At 47.0% G+C, this 24,605-nt stretch overlaps 2 protein-coding genes across 16 annotated transcripts in view; one reads left to right on the forward strand and one right to left on the reverse strand.

Moving 5' to 3' along the window:
- The window catches only part of ST3GAL6 (ST3 beta-galactoside alpha-2,3-sialyltransferase 6), a 63,529-nt gene extending 53,066 nt beyond the window's left edge, over window positions 1-10,463 (forward strand). For 13 of the 14 annotated variants that reach the window (XM_074595333.1, XM_074595323.1, XM_074595381.1 and 10 more), the window contains 2 exons: window positions 3,591-3,743; window positions 5,653-10,463. In XM_074595333.1, the coding sequence (XP_074451434.1) occupies window positions 3,591-3,743; window positions 5,653-5,733 (234 nt within the window). In that variant the 3' untranslated portion in view covers window positions 5,734-10,463. Of the gene's footprint in view, window positions 1-1,192; window positions 1,301-3,590; window positions 3,744-5,652 lie in introns of all 14 variants that reach the window. The other variant, XM_074595420.1, reaches the window with a different exon arrangement.
- A 1,025-nt stretch (window positions 10,464-11,488) lies between these two features.
- COL8A1 (collagen type VIII alpha 1 chain) overlaps window positions 11,489-24,605 on the reverse strand; it is a 94,850-nt gene continuing 81,733 nt past the window's right edge. For both annotated transcript variants that reach the window (XM_074595444.1, XM_074595434.1), the window contains 2 exons: window positions 17,143-17,458; window positions 11,489-15,255 (listed from right to left, as the gene is read on the reverse strand). In XM_074595444.1, the coding sequence (XP_074451545.1) occupies window positions 13,352-15,255; window positions 17,143-17,455 (2,217 nt within the window). In that variant the 5' untranslated portion in view covers window positions 17,456-17,458 and the 3' untranslated portion in view covers window positions 11,489-13,351. The remainder of the gene's footprint in view (window positions 15,256-17,142; window positions 17,459-24,605) is intronic.

The raw sequence follows: 24,605 nt of genomic DNA on the forward strand, positions 1-24,605 counted from the left end.
CAAACATGTACTCAGAGGTAATTATCTCTTTATTATAGTGGACTATGTTAAGAACGTCTTTTAGGTTCACATTGCAGTAGTTTGCATTTAGGTGGTGCTCAAAAAAGATGGGAAAATGGAATCCGGAAAGTGAGTGGGTAGCCGCGTATGCCAAAAATCTCTTTTTATGGATTCTATAATTAGTATTAAATGAGACTGCTTTTGCAGACAGACATAATGCCTTCTACGAAATTGGGAAAAGCAGACAAGCATTGAAACATGGCAAATCCAAAGAGCCTCTGGAAATATTAAGAAGTCTTAAACTATTAAATGTAGGGTGTTTTATAGTTTTTCTTAAAACAAACAAACAAACATCCCCCCCCCCCCAAAAAAAACCCAACCAAACAACAAAACATACAAAAACACCCAACCAACCAAAACCAAACTCCCCCAACTAAACCAGAATGCCAAAAAAAACCCCACACCAAACAAACAAAACCCAGCAACCAAGTAATTCTAACAGTGCTGCAATTTCACTCTGCTGGCGTTGGGTAGGGGCTAGGGACCATACAGGATATTCCAGCCCCACGCTAATGACATATGTCTAGCAGCATTCTTGTGCTTACTGATTTGATGCCAAACATTGTAATGAGTTAACCAACAATTTGGACATAAACATACATTTTAACTGTCAGTTTATGACTGAAGAATGTTTCTGATGAAAGGTAAGGCTGCAAGCTGGAGACCTCCCTTGCGTGGTCGGGACTGACCACATGCTGTTTAACACAAATATGGTTCCCTGGGGTCACGTTGTTGCACAGAGCTGATTCATCAGGATCAGCCAACTGACACACGTGGAAACATTTGACAGGCTGTCACTGTGGAGTACCTACCACAATTTTTTTTCTGATTTAATCTTTCTAATACTTGAGGGAGTTGAGAGTCTTTTGCTTTTGGGTGTTTTGGTGCCTTTTTTTTTTTTTTTAAAATTTCTTCTTGAACCTAATAGTGGCTTTTTCCTCTCCCTTATTAACTCTCAAACTGGAATACCCAGTTTGGCTGCATGCTTGCTGGGTCTCCATGGCATTTCAGCTCTTCAGCTGAGGGTGGGAAGAAAGCAGCATAGTAGTTGGGCGTATAATGATCTCCTAAAGGGCCACAGAACATCTGTGGCCTCCATGGCTCCAGAAATCCCTCCTGTCTTTTCCTGCAGTCCCCTCTCAGTCAGGGTAAAAGTAAGACCAGTGCTGTCAGTGACCCAAACAGATGTGCACGGTGTCCTGGAGCTGGTATGGAGGCACAGACCCTTCAGTCGCTTTGGGTAATGCACGTGATTTCTGTTCCTCTCATGCTCACTGGGTGCCCCTGCCCAAAGCTGTGACAGAGTGTGTGCGTGCTTGGAGCCCCTTTCTGCCACTTGCTCCATCCTGGTGGTTTAGCAGCAGTGGTCAAGCTCTGGTGTGATTGTCCTCACTTTCCCTTCCATCTCCAAGGCAGGCTGTGGCTGGGAGCCTGCACATCTGCAGTCACGCTGGCACAGCTGGTGTGTAAGCAGCTTGGTTGAGCTGCAGGTCATGCCTCGGGGGGTTCCTGTTGGCAGGGTGGCCTTTTGCAGGACCCGCTTTGGAGCCTTCTGTCCCGGTAGTGCATCCCTAGGGAAGGGCCAGCGCTGCCTTTGCTGTCCTGTGCTTCAGCCCCCTCTGCCTGCGGGAGACGCCGAAGACGGCTGTTGCGTTCCCTGGTGTCTCTGCTTTTTCCATTAAGCCGATCTCACCTTCCCTGTGTGTGCGTTTATGCGTAGTCCAGCGAGCGTTTCTGTTTCTTTGTTAGCAACTGTGATGGTGTTAGCAGAGGCAGGAGAACAGCTGTAAAATCGGATGTGCTGCCCCAGCAGCACTGAAGTCGCAAAGTGTTGCGGAGTCGTTCCAGAGCTGCGCCTATTCCCACGAAACGTGACTGGTTGAACAAACTTCATTACAGGCCGAGGGTATCTGGGTATTGCTAGGGCGCTAGTGTGACACTACATTTTAAAAGTAGTTTTGCTTTTTTTTTTTTTTTAGTATGTACTTCTGAAGCTAACTTTATGATAGCCAAAGGTAAACAGAGCTAGTTGCAAGTTGTGATGTTCCTGATATTTGAAATAGCACTAATCCTGACATGTAGCATTCCCACCATAACATTTGGGTCCTGTTTAGTATGGACATTGTAACAGAGTCACTGCTAAGTTTATGATACTGGCCCCTCAGGGCAGAAAGTTAGTTTTGCGAACTGGCAGGAGCCCTGGGCAACAGCATGCATTTGAAGTTGATATTATTGCTGGAGTACTCAAAGAGTTGCATAAAGATACAAAAAAAATTCTACATAGAAGGTGATAGTTCAATTCTGTGACCTTAATTAGGCTTACAGAGCTGATGTTAGTAACTTCTTCCTGGGGATTTGTTCTTTTATCATACGATACAAAGAAATATTTTTCTGTGTCATCGAGTGCATCTGCTGCCTCTCTGCACAAAGTTGCCCAGTACTGGTTTGTCTGCTTTGTTTTCAGAGGCAAATGAACTGAGCATTGGGTAAGAGTTCAGAAAAGCATGTGATTTTATGCTCAGTTTGAGGTTTGATTGCAGCTAATGAATGTGTAGCTCGTTTGGTCTCTGAGAAAATTGTTATTTTAGTTAAGAAGGGCATTAGTGCCTGAAATTTTTGTGTATTTCTGGGGGCGTTTTTTCCTCTCAGCTTCATCTGTTGGTCTAATGAAAGAGTTCAGTGCTCTCTACGAACCATGCCTCATTTACTTCCCCAGATCACTTTAGCTGCTGCTGCTAAAGCAGTCATGTACTTGATCACAAGATAGGACAGATGGTTGCAATGAGTTGTTCTGTGCTGTTGTAAGAAATGCTAATTAATGCATTATTAATGCTCTTAATTTTGCGCAGTTAAAACCTGTTTATGGCCGGCTCTTGATATTTCACATTGCCTTTACCTTCTGAGCTATCTCACTGTAGGGAGAAACAAGCAATTTTATCTACAGTTTGTTTTCTTCTAGTGGAAATAGCGGGGGAAGGTCTAAAGCCATGTTCTTCTGGAATTTCCCTGCTTTGAAAAAGTTCAAATGCAGCCAAATTTACGCAGCAGTAGCATTTATGCTTTTTTTTATCTTGGTGTTATGAAGATTTGAGGCATGTCATGTTATTCTGTCCCCCTGGTTGTCCATAATCTAGAAAATTCTGAACACGTCTGCTAATTCAGTCAAATGTAACGGGGTGAAATGGTCTCCAATGTATTAAAGTCTGACCAGTTTCATGAAAGTAGGTTGCTGAGCAGAGGGATGGGGAGACGTTCCTGATGCCTGTGCTGATGGAAGGGCTCTACAGTATGGGCTCAGCCCTGCCTAGAAACTGGAGAATCCTGGGTAAGGCCAACATGGCAGACACCCCAGTCATGGAAAATCTGCAGGCGGTACCTCACTCCTTAGGAGACACAAGGGGATCAAACTACAAAACCAAATGTCCGTAGAAGAGCCATGCTGGCTGATTTCCCTGTGCCACCTTTTCAGTTTGCCGTTCTATCAAACTGCCAGTTATTTATGTATGCGTGCTCTTTGTGTTTCATTTTAGAAACCCAAGCATCCAACAACGGGGCTAATTGCCATTACACTCGCATTTCACATATGCCATGAAGTTCACCTGGCAGGCTTCAAGTACGATTTCAGTGACAGAAACAGTTCTTTGCACTACTACGGCAATGACACGATGTCTCAGATGATACAGGTAAAAAACACTTGTTTATGCTGAGAGAAATATAGCTGGGTTCAGCTACTCATGGGTTAACATTGCTTGAATCTCTTCCTCTCTGCTTTTTTTTCTGAAAAATGTGGATAATGATATTTGTGTCCCTTGTGCTACACCATATTCTGCAATTTCTGCATGAGATACAGAATCACAGAACAGTTAGAGTTGGACAGGACCTTAAAATCATCTAGTTCTAGCCCCTCTGCCCTGGGCAGGGACACCTCCCACTAGACCAGGCTGCTCAAAGCCCCATTCAGCCTGGCCTTGAACACTTCCAGGGATGGAACTTCTCTGGGAAATCTCTTCCAGTGCCTCACCACCCTCACAGTAAAGAATTTCTTCCTAATATCTAATCTAAATCTACCCTCTTTCACTTTAAAACCGTTACGCTCATCCTATCACTACACTCCCTGATAAAGAGTCCCTCCCCATCTTTCTTGTAGGCCCCCTTTAGGTACTGGAAGGCCATTAAAAGGTCTCCTTGGAGCCTTCCATTCCATATGTACATCTAAATGTTCTGTTTTACTTTGCTGGTGTTATCCTCAGGCTATGCAGCTCTTGCTGATGGAGGTATATTTGCTATTACTGTCAGAACATGAATAGCATTGTTTCTTTTTGCACTTTTTCCTTGGCAGCTACTTGTACAATTGTTATAGTTGACAAACTTATTTAAAAAAAAAAAGGCAACAAAGGGAAATGGAAGGAGTTAAGACCTACAAACTTGCAGTTAGGAAAAGAACTGAATTTCAGAAATTGAAAGCAGGGAAGCAAAGCATGTAGGAAGAGAAGGAACTGTTTCCAGGGGGAAGCTACAACTCACCAGGAGAGGGAGCAGCAGGAGGTTGGCAGACATCAGGGATGCTTTCTCCTCCCTCCTGCTTTGCTACAGTCATGCCCCTGCTTTATGTCTCTGCTCTTGTCTTCATCTCTGTACTCTGAGCAACTCCACCTCAGCCCTTTACCTCAGTGTGAACAGTTTTCTCTTCCATGTGTATAGCCAGTGCATGCGGGGACCGTTTTCTCTCCTCCTCCCTCTCCTGAAGAGGAAGGATAAGGGCAATGCCTATAGAAGCCTCTCATGTCTCTGAGGACTCCCAGGTGCCTGCTGCTCTGAGATAACTTTCCTCTAATACTGAACTCGCCTTCATTTTGAGGCTATTCTCTGCAGGTGCTTTTTTTGCAATGTATACCAAACTTGGGTAAGGTCGATCGCTAGTTGAATAGACATCTGTATGTTTCCTAAAATCTTGAAACTTTAAAAACCAAACAAACCACTTATCATTAGTTCTTTAGTGGCATTAAGTCATAAATATTATACTGTTATATGCCTAATGCAGTATTTGCATCATATTCATTTTAATTTACTGCATTCAGTGTCTAAGATTGTCAGTAAACTTACTTCCCTTGTGCTGTCCTTCACAAACATCTGGATACAGCACAGAAAGTGGGTTGGTTTTGGCTTGTTGAAACTGATTGGCAGGACGCACCCAATTTACAGATGCCTGATGTGTGCTTTTCCAGAACCTGCTTTGAGAATTAGTCGTTTTCTGACTGCTTGTGCTGTAAATGTGGTTATGGAGCTTTTCCCTCTAAGCATGGAGGAGGAGGTGGGAGAGTTAGTAATAGAAGGACTTAGCGAGGCCATGTCTCACCCATTCTTGCCACTGAAGGATCATCCCTTTTGGCTTGTGTCCTAATGGAAAATCTAATCTAGTTTTGAGCAATAGTCACTCACCTGTTTTCGTGGGAGACTGTCTTTTCCCCAGAGCTTTCCTATTCTTAGCGTCTTCCAAGTATCACAGGTAATTAAAGGGAAAGAACAGTGAAGTGATGCTTCTGGTAATAACTTGAATTTAACTTTCTTCATTGTTCCCTTGCATCTCTTTAGAATGAATACCACAACATCAATGCTGAGCAGAAATTTTTGAAGCAGCTTATAGACAAGAACTTTGTGGTCAATTTGACGTGAAAGCTGAATGGAAGATACAAAGAAAAATTACTATTTTCAAGATCTGAAAAAATTTTATTTTTTGTATGGTATTTTTATTTTTTAAGTGCAGCATAACTGTTTATTGTTTAAAAAGGAGCACAGAAACCTCACCAAGACAGAAGCTTCTTCTAAGCCTGAGGGTAATGGACTATTGCAAACACAGTTAACTGAATTTCTGTGGAGCTATTTAATAACGGTAAACCATGAAACTTTCAGCTGAAAGTATCAGGGATATATAAAAATGTGATGCACATCACTTATTTATCAGCAAGAACTCTTTCCAAATGATTACTTCTCTGGAATACTTTTGTTTCTCTTGTTGTCCTTCAAAAGAGTTACACTGTCAAGAGACTGAGACCACAGTGTTTAATTAGTAGATGGATGTAAAGTCTTGAATGTCTGTCTTGTAGTATAAAAATGGCTGTAAAACAATGCCTATAAAACATTACTGTGTGTTTGGGAGAAGGGGGAACATACAGAGCGTACAGGTTCTCATCTGCCCTACCGAGGAGGGGATGTCCATCTTCAGCAAAGAAGCCGCAGCTTCTGCACTGACCATCGACCCTGAACTGCTGCCTGCCTTTGCCGAAGGTGAAGACCCTTTGGTCTGATTCGTGGAGACGTTGGTATTGACAATGCTGGTGTTTTACTCAGTTGATGGAAAACCATACTCCCCGTGCTGTGCGTCCAATAAATTTTACCGTTGGTGACTTGATATAGAAAAGAGGAGTTATGAAGACTGAAGAGTTGTCCTCACTACCTGTGTGTCAGCTGCTTCCCCCCAGACCACAACAGAAACGTGAGCTGCGACAGAGGTGTTCACACCCAAGTTTAAATTTAGAGCCAATGTTTGTTGTATTCCCAGATCTCCAGGACAGGATCGCATGTATCTTTCGGTTTGTTCACCAAGAATTGAGATGTATATTTCCGAACCAGATAAGTCTCCTTTCTCAGATACTGTAATGCGATTCCACCTTTGAACTGTATCAATATGAGCAATGAATGTTCCCATCTTCAGCAGCAGAGTGTGCTAGGGAGTACCCAAGATGTACCTCAGCTGAATTATCATTTGGCTTCTGTTTACCTCTCCTATCTTGACGTTTAGGTTTAAAGGATGTGACTGTATCATTTAGTGGTGGCAACTTACTTTTGATTTTAATTGAAACATTTAATGGGATGTTTATGTTTCCTGGATTGGTTTGTCTCGAACAATCCTGCTGAATAAGTTAAATCTGTCTGGGAATGGCCTTGACAAATGCCAAAGAAGAAGTAGTAGTATGCTGCTGTTCTAATTCTCTCAGAGTGTGTATTTTTTAATTGTGGCAGGTTTATTTGAAAATCTTGTGGTTATCTTGATCAATCACACCTAAAGAAAGCATAAAGAAGTCCACTTGAAAAAAAAGTATAGCTGGCACAAAACCCCTTGCTGCTTTTTAATAAAACAATATGGGGAGCTTTAGCATGTTTAGGAGCAGTGCAAACAATTAAAATACGAACACAAACCTCTAGTGGGGCAAGAGCACAATATTTGTATTTTTCAGAAGCTGGGGATTACGGGAGTACTAACACAATGTCTGTGCAGCAACGTAGAGGAATAAGCATTGACGTCATCTTTCTTTTTTCCTATTTCTCTTGAAGAGTTCAATAGGTATTTAAAAAAAAAACAACAACAAACCCCCCCCCAAAAAAACAATACACAAAACACCACCACCTTCCCCTAGTTTTCATTGCCCTTTTTGGTCCCCTTAGCTCTGCCTTTTGGAAATCAGTGAGTGCGGTGTGATTTGGAGGGGACCCACAGCCAGAGGGGAGGGGGCTTTATGCTCTCACATAGTTTTTTCACGTAATGACTCCTGAGCTTTGGTCCATTTCAAGCAAATTGGACCTATCTGAAATAACACTGGATTTCATAAAAATCTGGGCTGGGGAAGGACCCAGGTGTGTGCCCAGCAAGGGACAAACTGTGCCATGGGGCCCATCTGCCACAGGGGTTGGCCCCTTGGCCAGCCCTGTGCAGGGAGGCAGGTGAGAGCATGAGGGACACTGGAGCAAGTGACTCTGGTGGAAATGGAGGAAACTAGAATTTCCACCCAAGGTGGCAGAAGGGCTCTTGCCTCTTGCTCAGTTATTTTTATTTCCTTTTTTTTTTTTTTTTAAATGCACATTTCTGAGCCTTTGAGGAAGTCTTTGCTCAAAAGTCTGAATACAAACAGGTGGGGTTTTGCACCAGCAAACAGTGATATTACTGTCCTTAGTTCTACCAGCATTTATTTCTTGTCATTATTTCAGTTAATTAAAACGGTTTGAGGTTTGTATGTGACTCTGCAGCCACAGACCTGCAGTGATTTAGACTACTGACAGTAGCGATTCCACATGGAAAAAAGAGTGCTGGGGTAAGGCTTTTCACAGCAGTCATGGTGTTGTCTGAGCTCTCTTTGCGCAGAAGTCCTTGGTAGGTTTCAGGCTGTGGAGAGCAGAGCCAGGCAGAAGTGGAGGGCTACCTCTTCCCCCTTGAAACTCACGGTGGCTCCCAGAGCCAGCTCTCCCATGGGCTTCCACCAGGCATCCAGCTGCATCCATGGAACATCTCACTGCGTGCTGACTGTGAGGAATTTTTTCCAAGAGAGCTGTTGCATTTCCCTCTCCTCTCGATGCCTGGTTGCTTCTCCACCCCCGCCCCTGTGGGCAGGAGGTGGGTGGGGAGCTGTGCTTCTGAGGATGTGGTTATTTTCTCTGCTTTGTTTCCTCTTCCCACTAATCTAAACTGATTCCTTGCCTTAATTTTCTAGGAAACATTTTTCTTTCTGTTTTTTTAAGGGGGGGAGTTGTTCTGCTCTAGTTAGAACCCAAACAAAATAATTGGAAAAAAGCCTTCATGGCAAACAAATGGCATCCCCCAAACTCTTTTTACTTAGACTCCTTTATTCCTTTTTTACCACGTCAGCTTTTTTGATCTCCTTAAGATTATTTTTTTTTAATTTTGAGTAATGTGTTTGATATTCTCAATGCATTTAATATGCTATCTACAAGCATTTATCCTTACCAGCTGCTCCTTTTTATTAGTTCTTAATAAGCCTCCCCATTTGTATGACAGACTTGACTTCTCTCTGAAACTAAGCACTACTCCCAGGGATATTTTTCTCCCACTTCTGTGCTCCTGCAGGGATGTTAAATCCATGACTTGCTGAGGCTGCTATCACAGCATGGCTGAGTAACGTTTAGAGCCAGACCTGCTCACTCGGGCCTGAGCCAAGAGTTGATGCTGTTGATAAACCACAGGATACTGGGTTGGGGTTTTTTTCGTTGGTTTGGTTTGGTTTGGTTTTTTGTTTTGTTTGGGGTTTTTTTGTTGGTTTTTTTTTTTTTTTTAGAAAAGCACAGCCTACAGGCCAGTAGCTTTTCTCTTCAATAATAAGCAGTGAGCCAAGTGATTAATTCCTCCCGCTGTCCCTCTCCCCTCCCCGCCCCATGATGTTTTTTTGGGATTCTGTGTACACAAGCCCTGCTTCGTCACCCACTTCACACGGTCGTTTCTGCTACTTTGCCTTGAGGACAGGCACCGCTTTTAGACTAACTTAACTTCATGCAGGCAAGAATAACTATACGTAGTGCGTTTCTCAGTAACGGCCACAGATCACAGTGTCTGTTGTATCGGGGCACGCATTTTCACAGGCGTTTTGCAATACCAAAGATTTGCCTTGGGCCTTTTTGACAAAAGCAATAATGCTAACTCCAAATACCCTAGATCTTTTCTGAGAAGGAGCTGCTATTAAGGTTTTCTTTTCCCATTTTTGCCTTTCCTGAAAGTGAAGGCTCTGCACTGAAACTTCCCTATAAAAGCTACCCTATTTTTTTTTTTTAATCACAGCAGACAAGCTGGCAAATTTTGAATCCCAGGGTGCTGCCAGTTTTATTTCCATGTCTGGTAATGGTGTAACTATATAGGTACTTAGTGTCTCCCATGAATTTTCTTCCTGTACCAATGGCTGAGTCAGATGATCTCATCCCTTCTTCCTCTGTCCTGTTCTCCAGCAGCCTGCTGCATTTCGAGATGGCAGCATCTTACGGCATCGGTGCTCCTGCCTTTTATCTGCCACCCCCCTCAAAACGCTGCACCATCAGAAAGACCCAGCTCTAAGGTAACAAAGTACATATGGAACAGGCAGGGCTGAAAGCTCTGTTTGGCTCGGTCTTTTAGGGGTTTTGTTTGTTTTCTTTTCTGCTGGGAAAGTTATTTTTTCCTCTGCTGTAATAATTAAGGGAAGTATGGCGATACGACTTCATAAGGAAGGTCACAAACTATTGCACTAAATAAGAATCTGAGAGTGCCTAAAAGATATCACTAAATGACATTTCCAGTGACTGTATTAGTGATAATAATACAGAATCACGACTTTGTTGTTTAATAATTAGTGTGTGGTACCTCTTGTTTCACGTGTCATGCTTTCCTTTTTAACAATGTCCTGGGAGGTAGTATAAATACCTTAACTTTTAAGTGGAGTCTTGATTTTTAAGAACATACCAAGCTCAACATCTGTTTTTGAGATCGGTAAATACATATTTTATTTACCATTTGTCTTAAGTTTTATATGCCTTTAGAGTGCCACCTCTATGTTGAAGACATCCTTACAGTTGTTTCAAGTGAAATTTTGAATGCTACAAATGGAAAGAGATTATTTTCCTGTGAATAAATTGTGTTAAAGACGGTGCCCCCAGGCTTATTTTTGCGAGGTCAGTGCTCTGTGTGTGTATGTGTGTGTGCGGATGTGCCTGTGTGCCCAGTCCCATTCGTTATTAATGCTTTGTGAAGTACACACAGTGTTATCAGATACAGCAACGAGTTTCAGAACAAAGTTTGGTACTTAGTAGAGCAAACAGGGCTGAAAATTTTTTACCCTAGGTAGGCTGAGCTGTACTGCAGGTGGAAACAGCACTGCGGGCTGAGTAAAAGCAAAGCCGGGACATAGTTTTTGTGGGTAAGATCAAGAGCAGCATCCTCCTGAGTTTAATGTTTCGTGTTTTTTTAATCTTGCCTATCTTATTGAGGACTTTCAGGGGAGTGCTAAAATAAAAGACGTCTAACTAAGGTGATGGAGCGTGATGAAACACTTTGGCTAAAAAGTGAGAGACGGTGATTCCGATACTTCACTCACGTTTTGTTTTCTCTTTTTTGTGCAGTAAGTATGAGATGCTGGGGGGAGCTGCTCAGCCAGTGGCTTCAGGGCATCTAAGGGAGACTTAGAAAACGATTACCTGATGCTAGCAGGTATGCAATGCATCCATTTTAGTATGGACAGTTTAGGAGTTCGTCAACCTGGAGGAAATGCCTGTCTTTGAGGTGAGACTGGGGGAGCCACACCATGGATTATAATGTACTCCCTGCAATGGAGCCGTGGTTGAATAGCGATGTAGATCAGTGAGAAATACGTTGCTGCTTTCACGCTTTTGTGGGCTTTTGCTGCAGGTGGGAAAAATGGAGAGGAATGGGAAAAGCTGTTTTCAAATCACAGGGAGAGCCGGGGACATGGTGCGCAACTCCCTGCCTGGGCAGCCAGCTCTGCCTTTGTAGGGGAGCACAAGCCCTGGACGTGGCGCCTCCGTGCTGCCCCGTGTCTCAGCTTCCCCCTGTCCACGCTGCACTCCCCCAGCGGCTCCTGCTGAGCTGGCCCAGTCCCACCGGCTGCCTGAGGGACCCCTCGCTCGGCATGTCCCCCCCAGCCGCTGTCTCCCACTAAATGCGATGCCGGGACAGCGTGTCCTCCCCCCGCCGTGGCTTAGGGCAGGTTTTGCCCATAGAAAGGAACTAAAGAAAAAGGTATCGGATTTTTTTTTTTTCATATCGGGCTGTCAGTGGTTTCAGAGAGTCCTTGCGGTCTGATATGAATTCAGAGGGTTGAACGTTCCTTCTAACACTTCTGCTGAATGAAGACAGGATTAATTATTATTTTTTTTAAAGATATTTAATAAGATATTTTTTTCAAATCAGTACAAAAATTTTAAATACAAAATTATTTGCTTTTGACATATCTCATATATTCTGGGAACATACCGAAGTCACCAATGCCTGGTAAACTGTCCGTCTGTTCCTGCCACCGTTCCATAAAATTTCTGAGATAAAGCACCACATTATATCACTGGAGTCCTTAGTCAATGTTAGACTGCATTAAACTCTGCATTTAAATAATGGTAATGCCAGTTAAATCCAATCTTAGTTCTGCATGAAAAAAACTCTAGTTCATTTTTGAATCAAAAGCAGTAGCGTTAGCTAAAGACACTGAAGAAGTGGTGAGTATTTAACTCTTTCAACTAGCGTAAGAGTGTGTGATGTGCAGCACTGTACAGGGAAACACAGCAAAGTACACTGCCCTTGGAAACGAATACTTTTGAGGTGAGATTAGCACCATTGATGAACAGACAGCTCTTGCAGAGAAGTTGCTTTCCTCGCATATGGTAAAGATGGAGGCCTGCAGGTTCTCCTTGACAATTGGTAACATATAAATAAGGATTGGAAATCAGCTTTTACATAAAAAGAAGTTCTCAGATAAATTTGCGTGATCAGTATTGCTGGTAAAGTTATCGGTTGATCTCAAACAACAGATTAGTTAATTAGCAAACAGAGCTACTTCTGCTTTGCCTAGTCATTGACGAGTAAACTGATTTACCTTGCGCTGAGTGGCAGAATAGGCGTCCCTTCTGACAAGCCAAACGGGCGCAGGTTCTTAGCATGAGCACAGAAATCCCAAGCGAATTTATTCCGCCCTGCTGTATTGCCACGTGTTGGCCAAAACGTCTCAATTACGTGGCACAAAGCAAATGGGGAACCCTTTGTTTTTGTCTCTGATCTGCCTCATCTACCTCAACTGTGCAAATGCAGATGGAGGCTTTTGGAGTGCTGTGGCACTTGGAGGTGAACACAGTGCCTGCTGGAGGCAGCGGCGGAGTTCTGGGTCCAGCGACTGCTGGAGAAAGCTCGTGTGGAATAGTGACACCATCGCTACTCCTCTTCCATCATAAATAAGTTGTTCAAGAAAAAAAACCTCACACCTGAAGGAATATTTTATATGGGGGGAAGGGAAAGAAAGGTCTCCAGCTAAGAGAACCTTTGCTTATCAGGCAGACCTGCTGTCAAAAAAACAAACAAAAAAACCCCCACCCAAACAAATAAAAAGCCACTCAAATTTTTCCATGTAATTTGAGACTGAGCTACTCTGGTTTAAGTCACTGGTTTTCATCTCCTGACTATGATCAATGCAACAGGAATGAGTGACGTACACTGATTTGAACCTTAGTACTGAATTATTGTGAATGAAATGAAGTAAGCATGGCATCACAGAAATATATAATGTACAGCTAATATGTCCCCCTCGGGTGCAAAACAACTGTTTATGAACCTGATACACATCTTTAGATATGTTCACCACACCTTTTTTTTTTTATAAGTAGCTGTGCATAATGTTAAACTTTGTATTTATTTTTTTTTTTGTACAAAATGGTCTGAAATGGTCATAAAATGCATCTTTCATGGTATAAAAGTTTGAAGCAGAGAAGAAAGGTTTTGATTTTCTGTGTGTGTGTGTGTGTGTGTCTGGTTTTTGTTTTACATGGGATACAATAAATATCCTGAAAAAGACGAATGAACGTACTGCCCGGCATAGAGTCCTGCCGCCTGCTCGGATGGCATTTGAACGTAAACCTTGTCTCCATGCATCAGCGGGACAACGGCACTGCCTGAAGCCTGGTCCAGGAAGCCCTTCTTGTACTCGTCGTAGGTGTACATCAGCGGCTCGTTGTTCTTGAACAACGCCACCCAGACGCTGGCCCCTTTACAGTGGACGTGGTAGGCGAAGTAGTAGATGCCGGGGATCTCACAGGTGAAGATTCCCGTCTGGGGGTTGTAGTTCTGCCGGCCGTTGTAGAGGAGCTTGTCGAACTTCACGGGCACCCCGACCCGGGGGAAGGGGGTGAGGAGCTCCGCCGTGAACGCGGGCATCTCGTAGACGGCGGCGCCAGCCTTGCCTTTCTTGCCCTTGTAGCCATAGGGGGGCTTGACGCCGTCTATTGGCCCCACCTCGGGCAGGTACTGTCCCACAGATGGCGGAGTGGGTGGGATGATGACTGGGGGACCTGGGGGCCCGGGGGGGCCAGGCGGCCCCTGCAGTCCCGGCTGGCCAGGGGGACCGAGCGCCCCTGGCTTCCCTGGGGGTCCCTGCAGCCCCGCCACACCGGGTTTGCCCACGCCAGGGAAGCCAGGGGGTCCGGGCAGGCCGGGCTCCCCCTTTGCCCCTGGCAGCCCTGGGGGTCCGATGGGACCACTGGGTCCCGCGATGCCTGGGATGCCCGAGGGGCCCTGAAGCCCCTGGGCGCCAGGGAGCCCCGGCTCCCCCTTCGGCCCCACCAGCCCTGGGACGCCCGGCAGCCCGGGCAAGCCCTTCTGCCCGGCTTCCCCCTTGGGCCCTGTGGGACCCGGCAGCCCCCGCAGCCCGGGTGCCCCCACTTCCCCGGGGAATCCTGGCTTCCCTGGGAAACCCTGCAGGCCAGGTTCCCCTTTGGGGCCAACCGGTCCTGGCGGCCCCACGGCACCACCTTCTCCTTTGGGTCCCGGGAAGCCGGCGGCACCTGGGGGGCCCATGATGCCCGGCAATCCCGGCTGGCCTGGCTCCCCTGGCGGCCCCCCCATGCCTGGCGGCCCAGCGTGGCCCTTCTCCCCCTTCGGCCCCAGGGGCCCGGGCAGACCACCCACCCCACGCTCACCCTTGGGCCCGGGGAAACCTGGCTTCCCAACCCCGGGGAGGCCGGGAGGCCCCGGCAGGCCTGGCAGGCCTTGCTCCCCTTTGCCACCCGGGAAGCCCGGCTGGCCGGGGACGCCGTCCTGGCCGGGTTTGCCAACGCCAGGCAGGCCGGGAGGGCCCTGCATTCCGGGGGGCCCCGGGGGCCCCTGCAGCCCCAGCTCTCCTGGGGGTCCGGGTTTGCCTAGGGGTCCCTGTGGGCCGGGGAAGCCGACCATGCCTGGCTTGCCGACCCCTGGCAGCCCCACGGGGCCGGGGGGACCTGGCAGCCCGGGCGGTCCCTTCAGCCCCGGCAAACCCGGGATCCCGACGCCCTTCTCCCCTTTTGGCCCTGGGATCCCGGGGGCTCCTGGGGGCCCCTTCATCCCGGGCTCACCCTTTGGTCCCGGCTGTCCCTGCAGCCCTGGAGCACCTGCTTTCCCAATGCCAGGAAGGCCGTGAGGCCCCGGCGGTCCTTGTGGCCCGGGTATCCCCATGGGCCCAACCTCCCCCTTCGGCCCCATCTCCCCTCTCGGCCCTGGGGGCCCCATGACGCCCGGTTTCCCCGGCATCCCTGGCAAACCCGGCTTCCCAATTCCTGGATATCCTTGCGGGCCTGGTTTTCCTTTGGCTCCTGGCACGCCGTGACCCGGTAATCCTGGTGGCCCTGGCGGCCCTCGTGGTCCAGGCTCACCAGGGGGACCTTGCTCGCCCCTCAGACTGCGTATGGGCATTTCTGCGTGGGGGAGAAAAGAAAAAGAAATGGGGAGGGGGAGAGATGAAAGGTGACTGCGGTCGCATCCTTCGAGAAACGCAAAGACAGTTTTGAATCGAATGTGCTCGCTATGGTGCCTCTCGGTTTTGTGGTGGGCAGGGAGGCAGAGCTGGCCAGCGAGGTACAGGTTGGTATTTGGAACAAAGAGGATGTTCCCACTGTTTTGCCTACCCCAAACTCGCGTGCACATTTCTGTTTCCATGAAATCATAGTTTTGCCTCATATTCGCTTATATTTTTGCCCTGCAAAAAGCCATTTGCGCTTTACTAGTGTTTTCCACTTGTACAATCTTAAGCAGCAAAATCTGCCTTTTCTGTAGGCTAATCTACTTTTAAGAGTTTTCGCAGGACACAGAAGCTGCTCAGGGCTCCTGTGCTGTAGGAGGACTTCTGGCATAAAAGTGCTTTTGCTGCAGGGGCTTACACTAGCAAGATCAATTAAAAAAGATTGTATCAGTAAGAAGTTTGTACATAGCTATGACTGCATTTTCACCAAGGCTTTGGTTCCCATTAAGATATTACTGGAAACTTGCAGCCTTACCCAACACTGCCAAACTCCCACAGGTTTTTAGCGTAGCCACATCCAGTTAGAGCTCTTCTAAACACATCACAAAATGTTTTTATGGTCCAAACCCACATTTTTGTGTATGTGACCACTTAGCATTGCGGGTCAGGGTGAGCGAGTTGCCGTGTGAGAGTGGTTGTGCTGGGGCTGGTTGCTTTTCAAGCGGCAGGCTTTTTGTGTTAAGTGGAAAGTCTGCTTCTCGTTGGCTCCGAATTGGATAAAGAAGTGGGAGGTTTGGTGGGAGAGATGAGGTTTCAGGGCAAGGGTATTAACTGTTCTTTGGGAGGCAGAAACCCGCCCTCTCTGCATATGTTGTGTTTTATGCACGTAGGAAACCTCCTTTGCTCACAGGATGGGTCGGTTTTACTACAGCCAGTCGTGCTTGTTCAGACACTCCAAAAATAGGCCCTGAAATCTTTCATTTCCCTCTGAAGCCAGCGGAGCCTGTGGTTACACAGAGCCCTCAATAAGACAAAGAGTTAACCAGCTCATCTGAAGTCGCACAGACGCTCGCTGTCTCCACAAGGATTTTATGACACTGGGTGTTCCTGGTTGCCCTTTGTATTTTGGACATTTTCTGATGTTTTCTTAAATATCCTAATATTGTCCAAACTTCCTTTACCGAACACTGAAAGTGCTTGTACGTGCAGACTCATGCGATAATGCCCTGTACCTCCAGTGCCTCAGTTACTCCCATAAATAACCTACAGAAAGAGGACTGCAGAGACAGAAAAGCAACTGTATGGTTTTATCTGCAAACCTCTAAATCACAGGGTCTGGACAAATCCAGACAAAACTGTGACATTCCTGTAAATACAAATCTTGGAGCTCTTAGCTCTGATTTCACATCCAGTTGCTGCAGTGAGAGCACCTCCAGGCAGGACCCTGGCCCGTCTACCCAGGCCATCATTTGAAACCCCATCAGAGGGTTTTCTGCAGGTGGGTGGGATTATGAGGTTTCTCCTCCCTCCATCAAGCACCCAAACACACCTGGGGCCAGCCTCCACCTCCCCAGCTGCTGGAAGCTCATCACGGGTAGGGCTGCTCAGAGGCGGTGCTGCAGCCCAGGAACTGACTACAGCCTTGCTCTGGTGACCCCAAGCTGCCCTACAGCTCTTGAGAGCCCATCTTGCCAGGTACCCACCTGGCCAGCCCTCAGAGCCCCTAGGGACCATGCCCAGCCTGCAGCAGCCTGTTCCCTGTCCTCAGTTACCCCCAGGCAGCCGGTGCTGTGGGGTACCAGGCAGGACCGTGCAGGGGTGGCGAGGGACATGCCCAGCCTACCTTTCTCTTTCTTGGGAGCCATGTCCTTGCCGAGCAGAGGCATCTGCGGGACCTCCTTCATGTACTGAGGCAGATGGGGGTACTCTTTCCCGTACTGCATGTGGGGCACCTCCTTGCCCATGTGCTGCATCGGGATGCCTTCTTTGCCCAGCGGTATGTGAGGTACTTGTTGTCCGAGGGGCTGGTACTGGGGCACCTGGGGTGGCAGCTGCTTGATCCCATAGTAGACGCCACCTTGAGTAGACCTCACCAGCTCTAGGTAAATGGTCACAGCCACTGCCAGCAGCTGCACAGGGAAGAGCAGCATGGCCATCACCTGTGAAAAACACAACAGTTGGCAGAAAATGTTTTTTCATGTCATGTGTTTTCCACTAGGGACAACCTGCTCCCGTTTTCTGCAGCAAACTGGAAGTAAACCTCCGTAAACTGTCTCTGGTTTGTGTGTTGCCCTGGAGGACATCCTGCAGCAGGCCTCTGTCTGGTTTACTGGAGGCTCTTACTCAAATAGTACTATTAGAGCAAATGTCCTTATATGCATTCAGTTTTATACTACCCCGCAACCCCAGCTGGTGCTGGGGTGCAGTTTCTCCATACAGGGACCTGCTCCCTCCTGTCCCCAAGCTGCAGTTTGACGCTTTCTCATTTGTGTCAGTGCCACGACACAAGGTCTGGGAACCTCTGCTGCAAGCTGTGGCACAGGGGGAGAGCAAGAAGGGGCACGTGGGGATCTCTTAAACACTTTCTGCCCAAGGAAACTGAATTATCAACACCCCTTCTGCCATGCTTTCCATAGCAATGAAAGATCAGTTTCTGCAGTTTAAATCTGTGCCTAGGGTCGTGCACCATAGCTGCAAGGTGCAGGGGCTCTCCATTTCTATCCCAGCTCCTCGACAGCTCTTCTCCTGAGCTGGGCTCCAATCCTCTCAGCCTTCACCCAGAAGAACAGGACCATCTAGGGGCGGTCTGGGCTACCAGTGCCTCTGGGCAGGATCAGTTAACCCATGCCTTTTTCCAGAGATGTTCAACTATTTCCTAAAGGTGTCCCCGGCTGCAGACCCTGTCCCTTCCCCAGGCGGCCCATCCCAGCACCTCACCATCCCTGCTAACACAGCAGAACAGGGTTGGTTGTTCTTTCTTTTTCTTCCTTCTCACAATACAAACTTGGGACTTCCTTTCCCATCTGCTTTTGGCTTTCCTTTCTGCAGTAATGGTGTTACTAGTAGGTGAGCAGCAAATCAGCAATCAGGAACTCCCTAATTGAGTGCAAATTTGGGGGCAGCCTGAGGTAAGGAGGAGCCCTTGTGTGTTACAGTTTGAGTGTTTTGCAGTTTGTCCCACAACTGAGCCCAGTAGGCAAGTCCTGGTCTTTTGAAATGCACGTGGCAATTGCCAGGCTTGATGGTGTTCCTGACTCCCTGCTTTTCCAGGGAGCGCACAGTGCAAAGATGCCTTGCACCCAAGCCGAGCTGCTGGAAAAGCCCCTGCCACGCAGGCACACCTGCAGAGCTTTCCCAAGCTGCTCGTCAGGATTTGCTCCCAGCAGCTGCTGGGCCCCACTGAGCCCAGGTGTGGGGAGGGTGGCCTGAGTGGGCAGTGGGGGCTTTGTACCTCCTGCTCGTGTTCCTCCTTCTCCCACAGCCTGGCTTGACAGAGGATAAAAAAGCCCCTCCATCTGTGTCTAAGTGGCTCAGCACTGAGCTCCCTTCAACCTCGTTTCCCCTGCCTTTTGCAGGGTGAAGCTTTTCCCTTTTCCTGCTGGGGTTGATCCCTGCTCAAATCTAGCTGCTCGGGGAGCTGCAGCCCTGGCTCCCCTGAACAGGGTGATGCCGCAGCATACAGGAGGACCCCCCTCGCTTGAGGGGCAGCGTGACCCCACCTTGGCTGGGACGTGTCCTCCCAGAGGCCGTAAGGAAATGTGGCTTTGGGCAGGTAAGGCTGCTGCGGAGAACTGGGGGAAAGCGTAAGAGGTAGGTGAGCTTGGGGTGGAGGAAGCGTATTTGCAGAGGAGGGGTCAGCATGCAGCTCCGTTCACCTCCTCTAACGCTGCACTGTTGATAGCAGGCCTCTAAAGAGAACCTCAAAATCAGTGGTGAGGACGGGACTTTGCAAGGCATCCATGAGGGGTGCCCCGGCGGGCAGGGGGTGTGAGGGGGCTGCAGGGCGGCTGCAGGACTCACTGAGCTGAGGGAGCAGGCCAAGGGCAATGCAGGTGTTGAGCCTGGGAGTTGTGACTTGTGTTTTCCCTGCTCGCCGCTGTACGGTTTGACTGGAGCGCTGGGAGGGCTGGGAACTGCTTCTCTGTGCTGTAGTGAAGGCGATTGATCGGGTGGTAACGTTGGGCGTCATTTAGTTTTTATGTCTGAACTCCTGCTCAAAGTTCTCCCTTCACTTTGCATTAGCAAAGCACCTGGAGAAATCCTCACTGCTCTTTTAAAATGTTTCTCCTTCATTTTGCTCTGTGATATCTAATCTCTCAATTAGCATATCCTCGTTACTGAAGGTGTAAGTGGAGGCTAAATCCAAATCGCATTGTTAAAACAACCAGCAGAAGGTTAGTATTTTCAGTAATGTTCCTAAATAGACAAATGAACTACAGAAAAGACGGAACTATGTGTTAACAGCAAAACAAACCATTTAAGAAAATGAAATATTAGTGAATAAACACTAGATGGAGCATATGTTGCACAGCTGAGTTTCTACAGTCACTTTCTCTCCCAGGAATTTAAGGTCTTGGATGTAACCAGCTGCCATGTGGCAAAGAGAACCAGAGCCAAGATGTATGGGAGTTTGTAAGTGTAGCTAAAGCCCAAGCGCAGTTGCTCGTCCTTGTTCCGCAAAGCATTTCACCAAAGGCTTCATCTCCAGGGAGTTTAACGTGGCTTTTAGCCCACAGCTGGCTGCTTTGCTGAGAGCTGAAGGATTAGGGCTTTAGGATGTGGCATTTCTGCTTAAACCTCAATGTCACTGGGCTGCGAGGACAGCTTGTGCCTGATCAGTCACTGGGGCTCAGCTGGGATGTGGTAACTTATTAACCTGCTGCAGCTTCATCGGGCACATGGACCCCAAGCAACCTTTTCCTTTCAGGAGCGGTGGGGGGGGGTTATCCCTGCTCTTGTCTCTGTTAGCCTGTCTGTTCCTTTCTGTACCATCGCCAGTAACTGGATGAAGCTTTGGCTCCCTGCAGCCAGGCGGGGTAACGCCTGCCTCAGTTTGCAGGTAAAATCCCAGCTATTGGAAAACTTGACGCTTTCTGTGCGTCTCTCCCAAATGAAAAGCACTGCCTGCATGAGGAGAGAAATGCAGTGAAACCTTTTTAAAAAAAAATATTAGAAGATATTGGATGATTTAGGTCTGTTGCTGAAACCTAGAAGTATGAAGGGCAGGGTGGATTTTGAAGAATGAAGTTATTAAGTTAGCTTCTTGGCTACTTTCTTGTTCTGGTGGCCAGTTTTTTTTGGAGTTTGTTTTTTTAAAAAAGATAACTTCAGTGGAATAAGTGGAGAGGGAAATAGGTAAAATTCCTTTGGATGTGATTTTTCTCTTTGTTTTTATTATGTGGGCTTTGTGTGTGAGTGGGAACTATTTGAACTAATTGAAAAAAAATTTCCTACAGGGAGACTCGAGCCTGCCCGCAGCCGAGGGTGAACTCAAGATCCCGCTGCTTGTGCCGAGCTCCCTTGGCCCCACCAAGTGTCACGCAACCCACCTGCGGTTTAACAGGCGGAACCACACAGCACATGAGATGTTTTTGTGTGCGCGTGTGGAAATTTTGAGGGAGATCAGGCACGGCTTCTAGAGATAGGAAGGCTCCAGAAAAATGAGGTGATCTCACTACATCTGTGTTTCTCTTAGTGTTTTTTTGATTCCTCATAACCAAAACAGTGTGGCCTGGAAATGACAAATTGCTTCTCGTCTATTGATTTTGGCTGGCGCTGGTGCCTGTGAGTAGCTGAGGTGGAAGGTGGGGGTTTATTTACTGAACAACCTCAGGCTAGATGGGACTTGGCTGACATATTCCTGGGAGGAGGTCAGAGCCTCCTCGGCGGCTTCACGTGAGCTGTCTTGGTCTTGGGATCTGCCACAGGTACCTGGGAAGTGGCCTGTGTTCAGCGCCAGCCGTATGGCTTGTCTCTCCCCCTGCTCCCCAAGGAAGGAGGGACCAGACAAAATTAGTCTTGATGAGAAATGTGGTAGAGTCCTGTGTGTGACTGCTTCTGCTCGCTGCCTCCTGGCAGTGGGTTCAGCTGGATCATCACTATCAGATACCGTCACTATAAGGCAAGCCTGTCCTGAAACATTGAGAGATGTCCTTCATGGGATAGTCCTTCAGTGTTTCAGCTCGTTGCCTATCTCATCCTGCTCAGCTTTTCTAAGCAGTTATTTATGTACTGAGAAGTTGAAGGACTTTTTTTCTGCCCTGCAGTTTGTTTCTGAATGCCTGGGTGCACAGCTCTTGTTGTTTAAAGACCTTACTGGGAAACCACCAACATCTTTAAATCCCTAAAAGCTACTGAAAAGCTTGTTCTTGGTTTTTAAAAGAAGCGTATAGATCCTAAATGTTGGACAAGTTCTCCAGAGCTTATGAGCAGCAAAAGGAGATTTTCCCAGTGATGACAGGACTTAAGGAAAATACCAGACTGAGGGGGAGAAAAATCTGTGCTGAAGATACAGCCAAAGTGTAAGACATCCCACACCCTTCACCCAAATGCCAGCAATTTAGGGATCATCTCCAAACACATTAATGTAATGAGATCTGACGTGCTTTCAAAGGTGTACATCAGCAGAGCAATAAACTGGTTTTGGAATGGGATTTTCCTGGGTTTCTGTCAGAAAGCAATGGGAATGCGTCTACATATTTATGGCAGGTAAATCAGTGCCTGCATGCACCTTTGGAGGAGCAAAAGGCTTGGAGAATGCAAAGTTTTACCTTCACTGTTTGAATGTCTGAAGGAAGATGGAGGAGAAGCTACTGTGCCTTCCTAGTGTGCGATGTGTCATTTTGTACCAGTTGGTCAGATTAAGACACAGTAACTGTTTTCCTTTACCTAGGGTGGGGAGCAGGAACGTTATCCTAAACCACAAGTGTTCAGCTGCTTGTGTGTGAGCGCGTGTGGCTGGCTCTGTGGGTGAGAGAGAGAGTCCCTCAAAAAGCATGTTTTTATGGGCGAAGCTCAAGTGAGAACATTTCTCAACAACCTCTTTGGTAGAGCTGTTTTCCCGAGAAAACTAGAAAGGGCCTTCCTCTGGCTATTTGCGTTTGTCAGTAGAAACTGAAGACAAAACAAAATGTACCAGCAGTTGTAATTCTTAAATTGGTGTGAAGAAATAATGGCTAGTTTAGCCTAATTGTGTAAAGAATGTATGGAAAAAGTGATGCCCATCCATGTGGGACTTGAAATCATAGGTGGTCTTGCAAAGGCTGGAAGCCAGACATTGATTTATCAGTTCTTACAGGGAAGTGATGGCTCTGCAACCAATTTTGGGGTTAACTGAAACTTACCCATGTCCCAGAACCTGTAAGATACTTGCCCAGAGATGAGCCCCATGGGCTTAATTTACCACGCATTGCTTTTGAACTGCTGTATTTCCCAAAGAGGCATAAGGCATGAGTGGGTCTCAGTGAGTCTCTTCTGCCCTGGGGTCCCTTCCACGGGGGCTGCCTAAAGCTGCAGGGACGTGTTCCTCACTGCGCTGAGGGGACAGACTTGCTAGCGCTCAGGTTTCCTCATGGAAAATGACTGCTGCCAAACTCGCAAAATAAAAATCCTAGTGACTCTGGAGGTTTTGTGCCCAGAAGAGGGCTACTAAAAAATATTTGATGCTGAAAAGCTAAATTCTCTAGTATGTTTTTGACTCGAGATGAAAAGTGGTTAGGAACACAGCTACTTTTGGAGTATCTTGACAACTTTTATTACCAGATATCTACAATGGTGTATCCGGGGGGGCGGAGGGGGGGTCTGCTCTGCTCTTGGGGATGGCAAGGTCTAATCCCACAGGACCATTATAAAATTCACTGAAGTCTCTTTTTGTCATATAAGGACATGCAGGGACAGCATAAGGCACTGTAAATGGCAAATAAGGTGTCACCCTGCCTAAGGAGTTAACACCGCTGTGTCGCAGAGAGCGGGTGGGTGTAGAGGGACAGGAGCCCTCCGTGGGCAGTTGCCTGGCTGTCCCCTAGCTCGCAGGCAGAGGTACATGGCAGCTCATGAGGAGTCAAAAGACGGCTTGCAAGAGACCGCTACAAAGTCTTCACAAGCCAATAACCATTTTTCTGTTTTCATTTTTAGCATTACTTTGGTAACAAATAACCTGTACTGTTCCTGTTTTGTGCAATATGGTTCCCTTAACCTGCTGGGTTATATGTGCAAGCCTGTGCACACCCCCACCCCTATACATATTTTTGTTAAGGTCCCTACCACCTGAAGAGCATTAGATTAATCACTGGGCATGTAACTTTTTTTTTTGGCATTTGTAAACTAATCCTTTTAGCCAGATACCTTTCTTCTAAGAAACTTTAGCACAAAATGAGAAGAGCAGCTATCAAGGCCTTAGTTCCTGCAGTTGCTCAGCACCAGTGAACGGCTGGGGTGACTTCAAGTAGGGGACGTCTTGAGATGTGAAAAGTCAAGCAAATGTTGGTTGTTGTTCTCAGCAGCAGTGCTGCAATGTGTAAGTGACTTGAGCCTTGACCTTCGCAGCACTTTGTTGTCCGCAGTTTTCAAAGACGCTATTTCAAAACTTAATCCCAGCTAAAATGAATCTCTGGATCACTAAACTCCTTTGAGGACTAGCTTGTCAATCAGTGCATACTTTCTGAAGGGATCTGAGGATACCCTGTACTGCATGGAGACTGAATTTTAGTGGGAACTCATATTTTCAGGGGCAGGAAAAACCAACAACCTTCTGCTTGCCAAATAATTTTGTATTTGCTCAGAGCTTTAATACACTCAATACCACTTGAATATAAAGCACTCTTCTGCCTTTCTGTGCCAAACAAGGTTTTATGTCATTTGGACAGATGTTTTTGAATTTGCAATCAAAGTAATTAAACTCAGTTTGGTGGGTTTCTTCTTGAAAGTTCAGTCATACTTCACGTAAAAGCAGGGAGCGAAGGCAACCAAGTGCAACTTGGCACACATTTCCCCTCTGAAAGCTAACCAGTTTCATAATGCATATTAAGACTAGCTACGCTGAGTTAATCTTATTTTCAGCAGTAAAGAGCTGGAGGATGGTATGGGAGAGCACAGCCGCTGTGCGAGGGCCCAGCCATGCTGTTGGCAGATGGTTGCTCCATGCCTCACTGCAGCCCAAGCAGGTTTGGGGTCCCCCATCACTTTATTTTTAATGGTGCCTACAGCTTCATTGAAGGCGATACCTGTTTCTTGAGTAGGCAAAACGTTTACCTTGCTAAAGGCATCTATAAAGGCCTGTGTATTCAGGAGGGAGGAAAGCAGGATTTA

This window comes from Larus michahellis, chromosome 1 (genome assembly GCF_964199755.1).
Source record: "Larus michahellis chromosome 1, bLarMic1.1, whole genome shotgun sequence".
NCBI classification, from domain to species: domain Eukaryota; kingdom Metazoa; phylum Chordata; class Aves; order Charadriiformes; family Laridae; genus Larus; species Larus michahellis.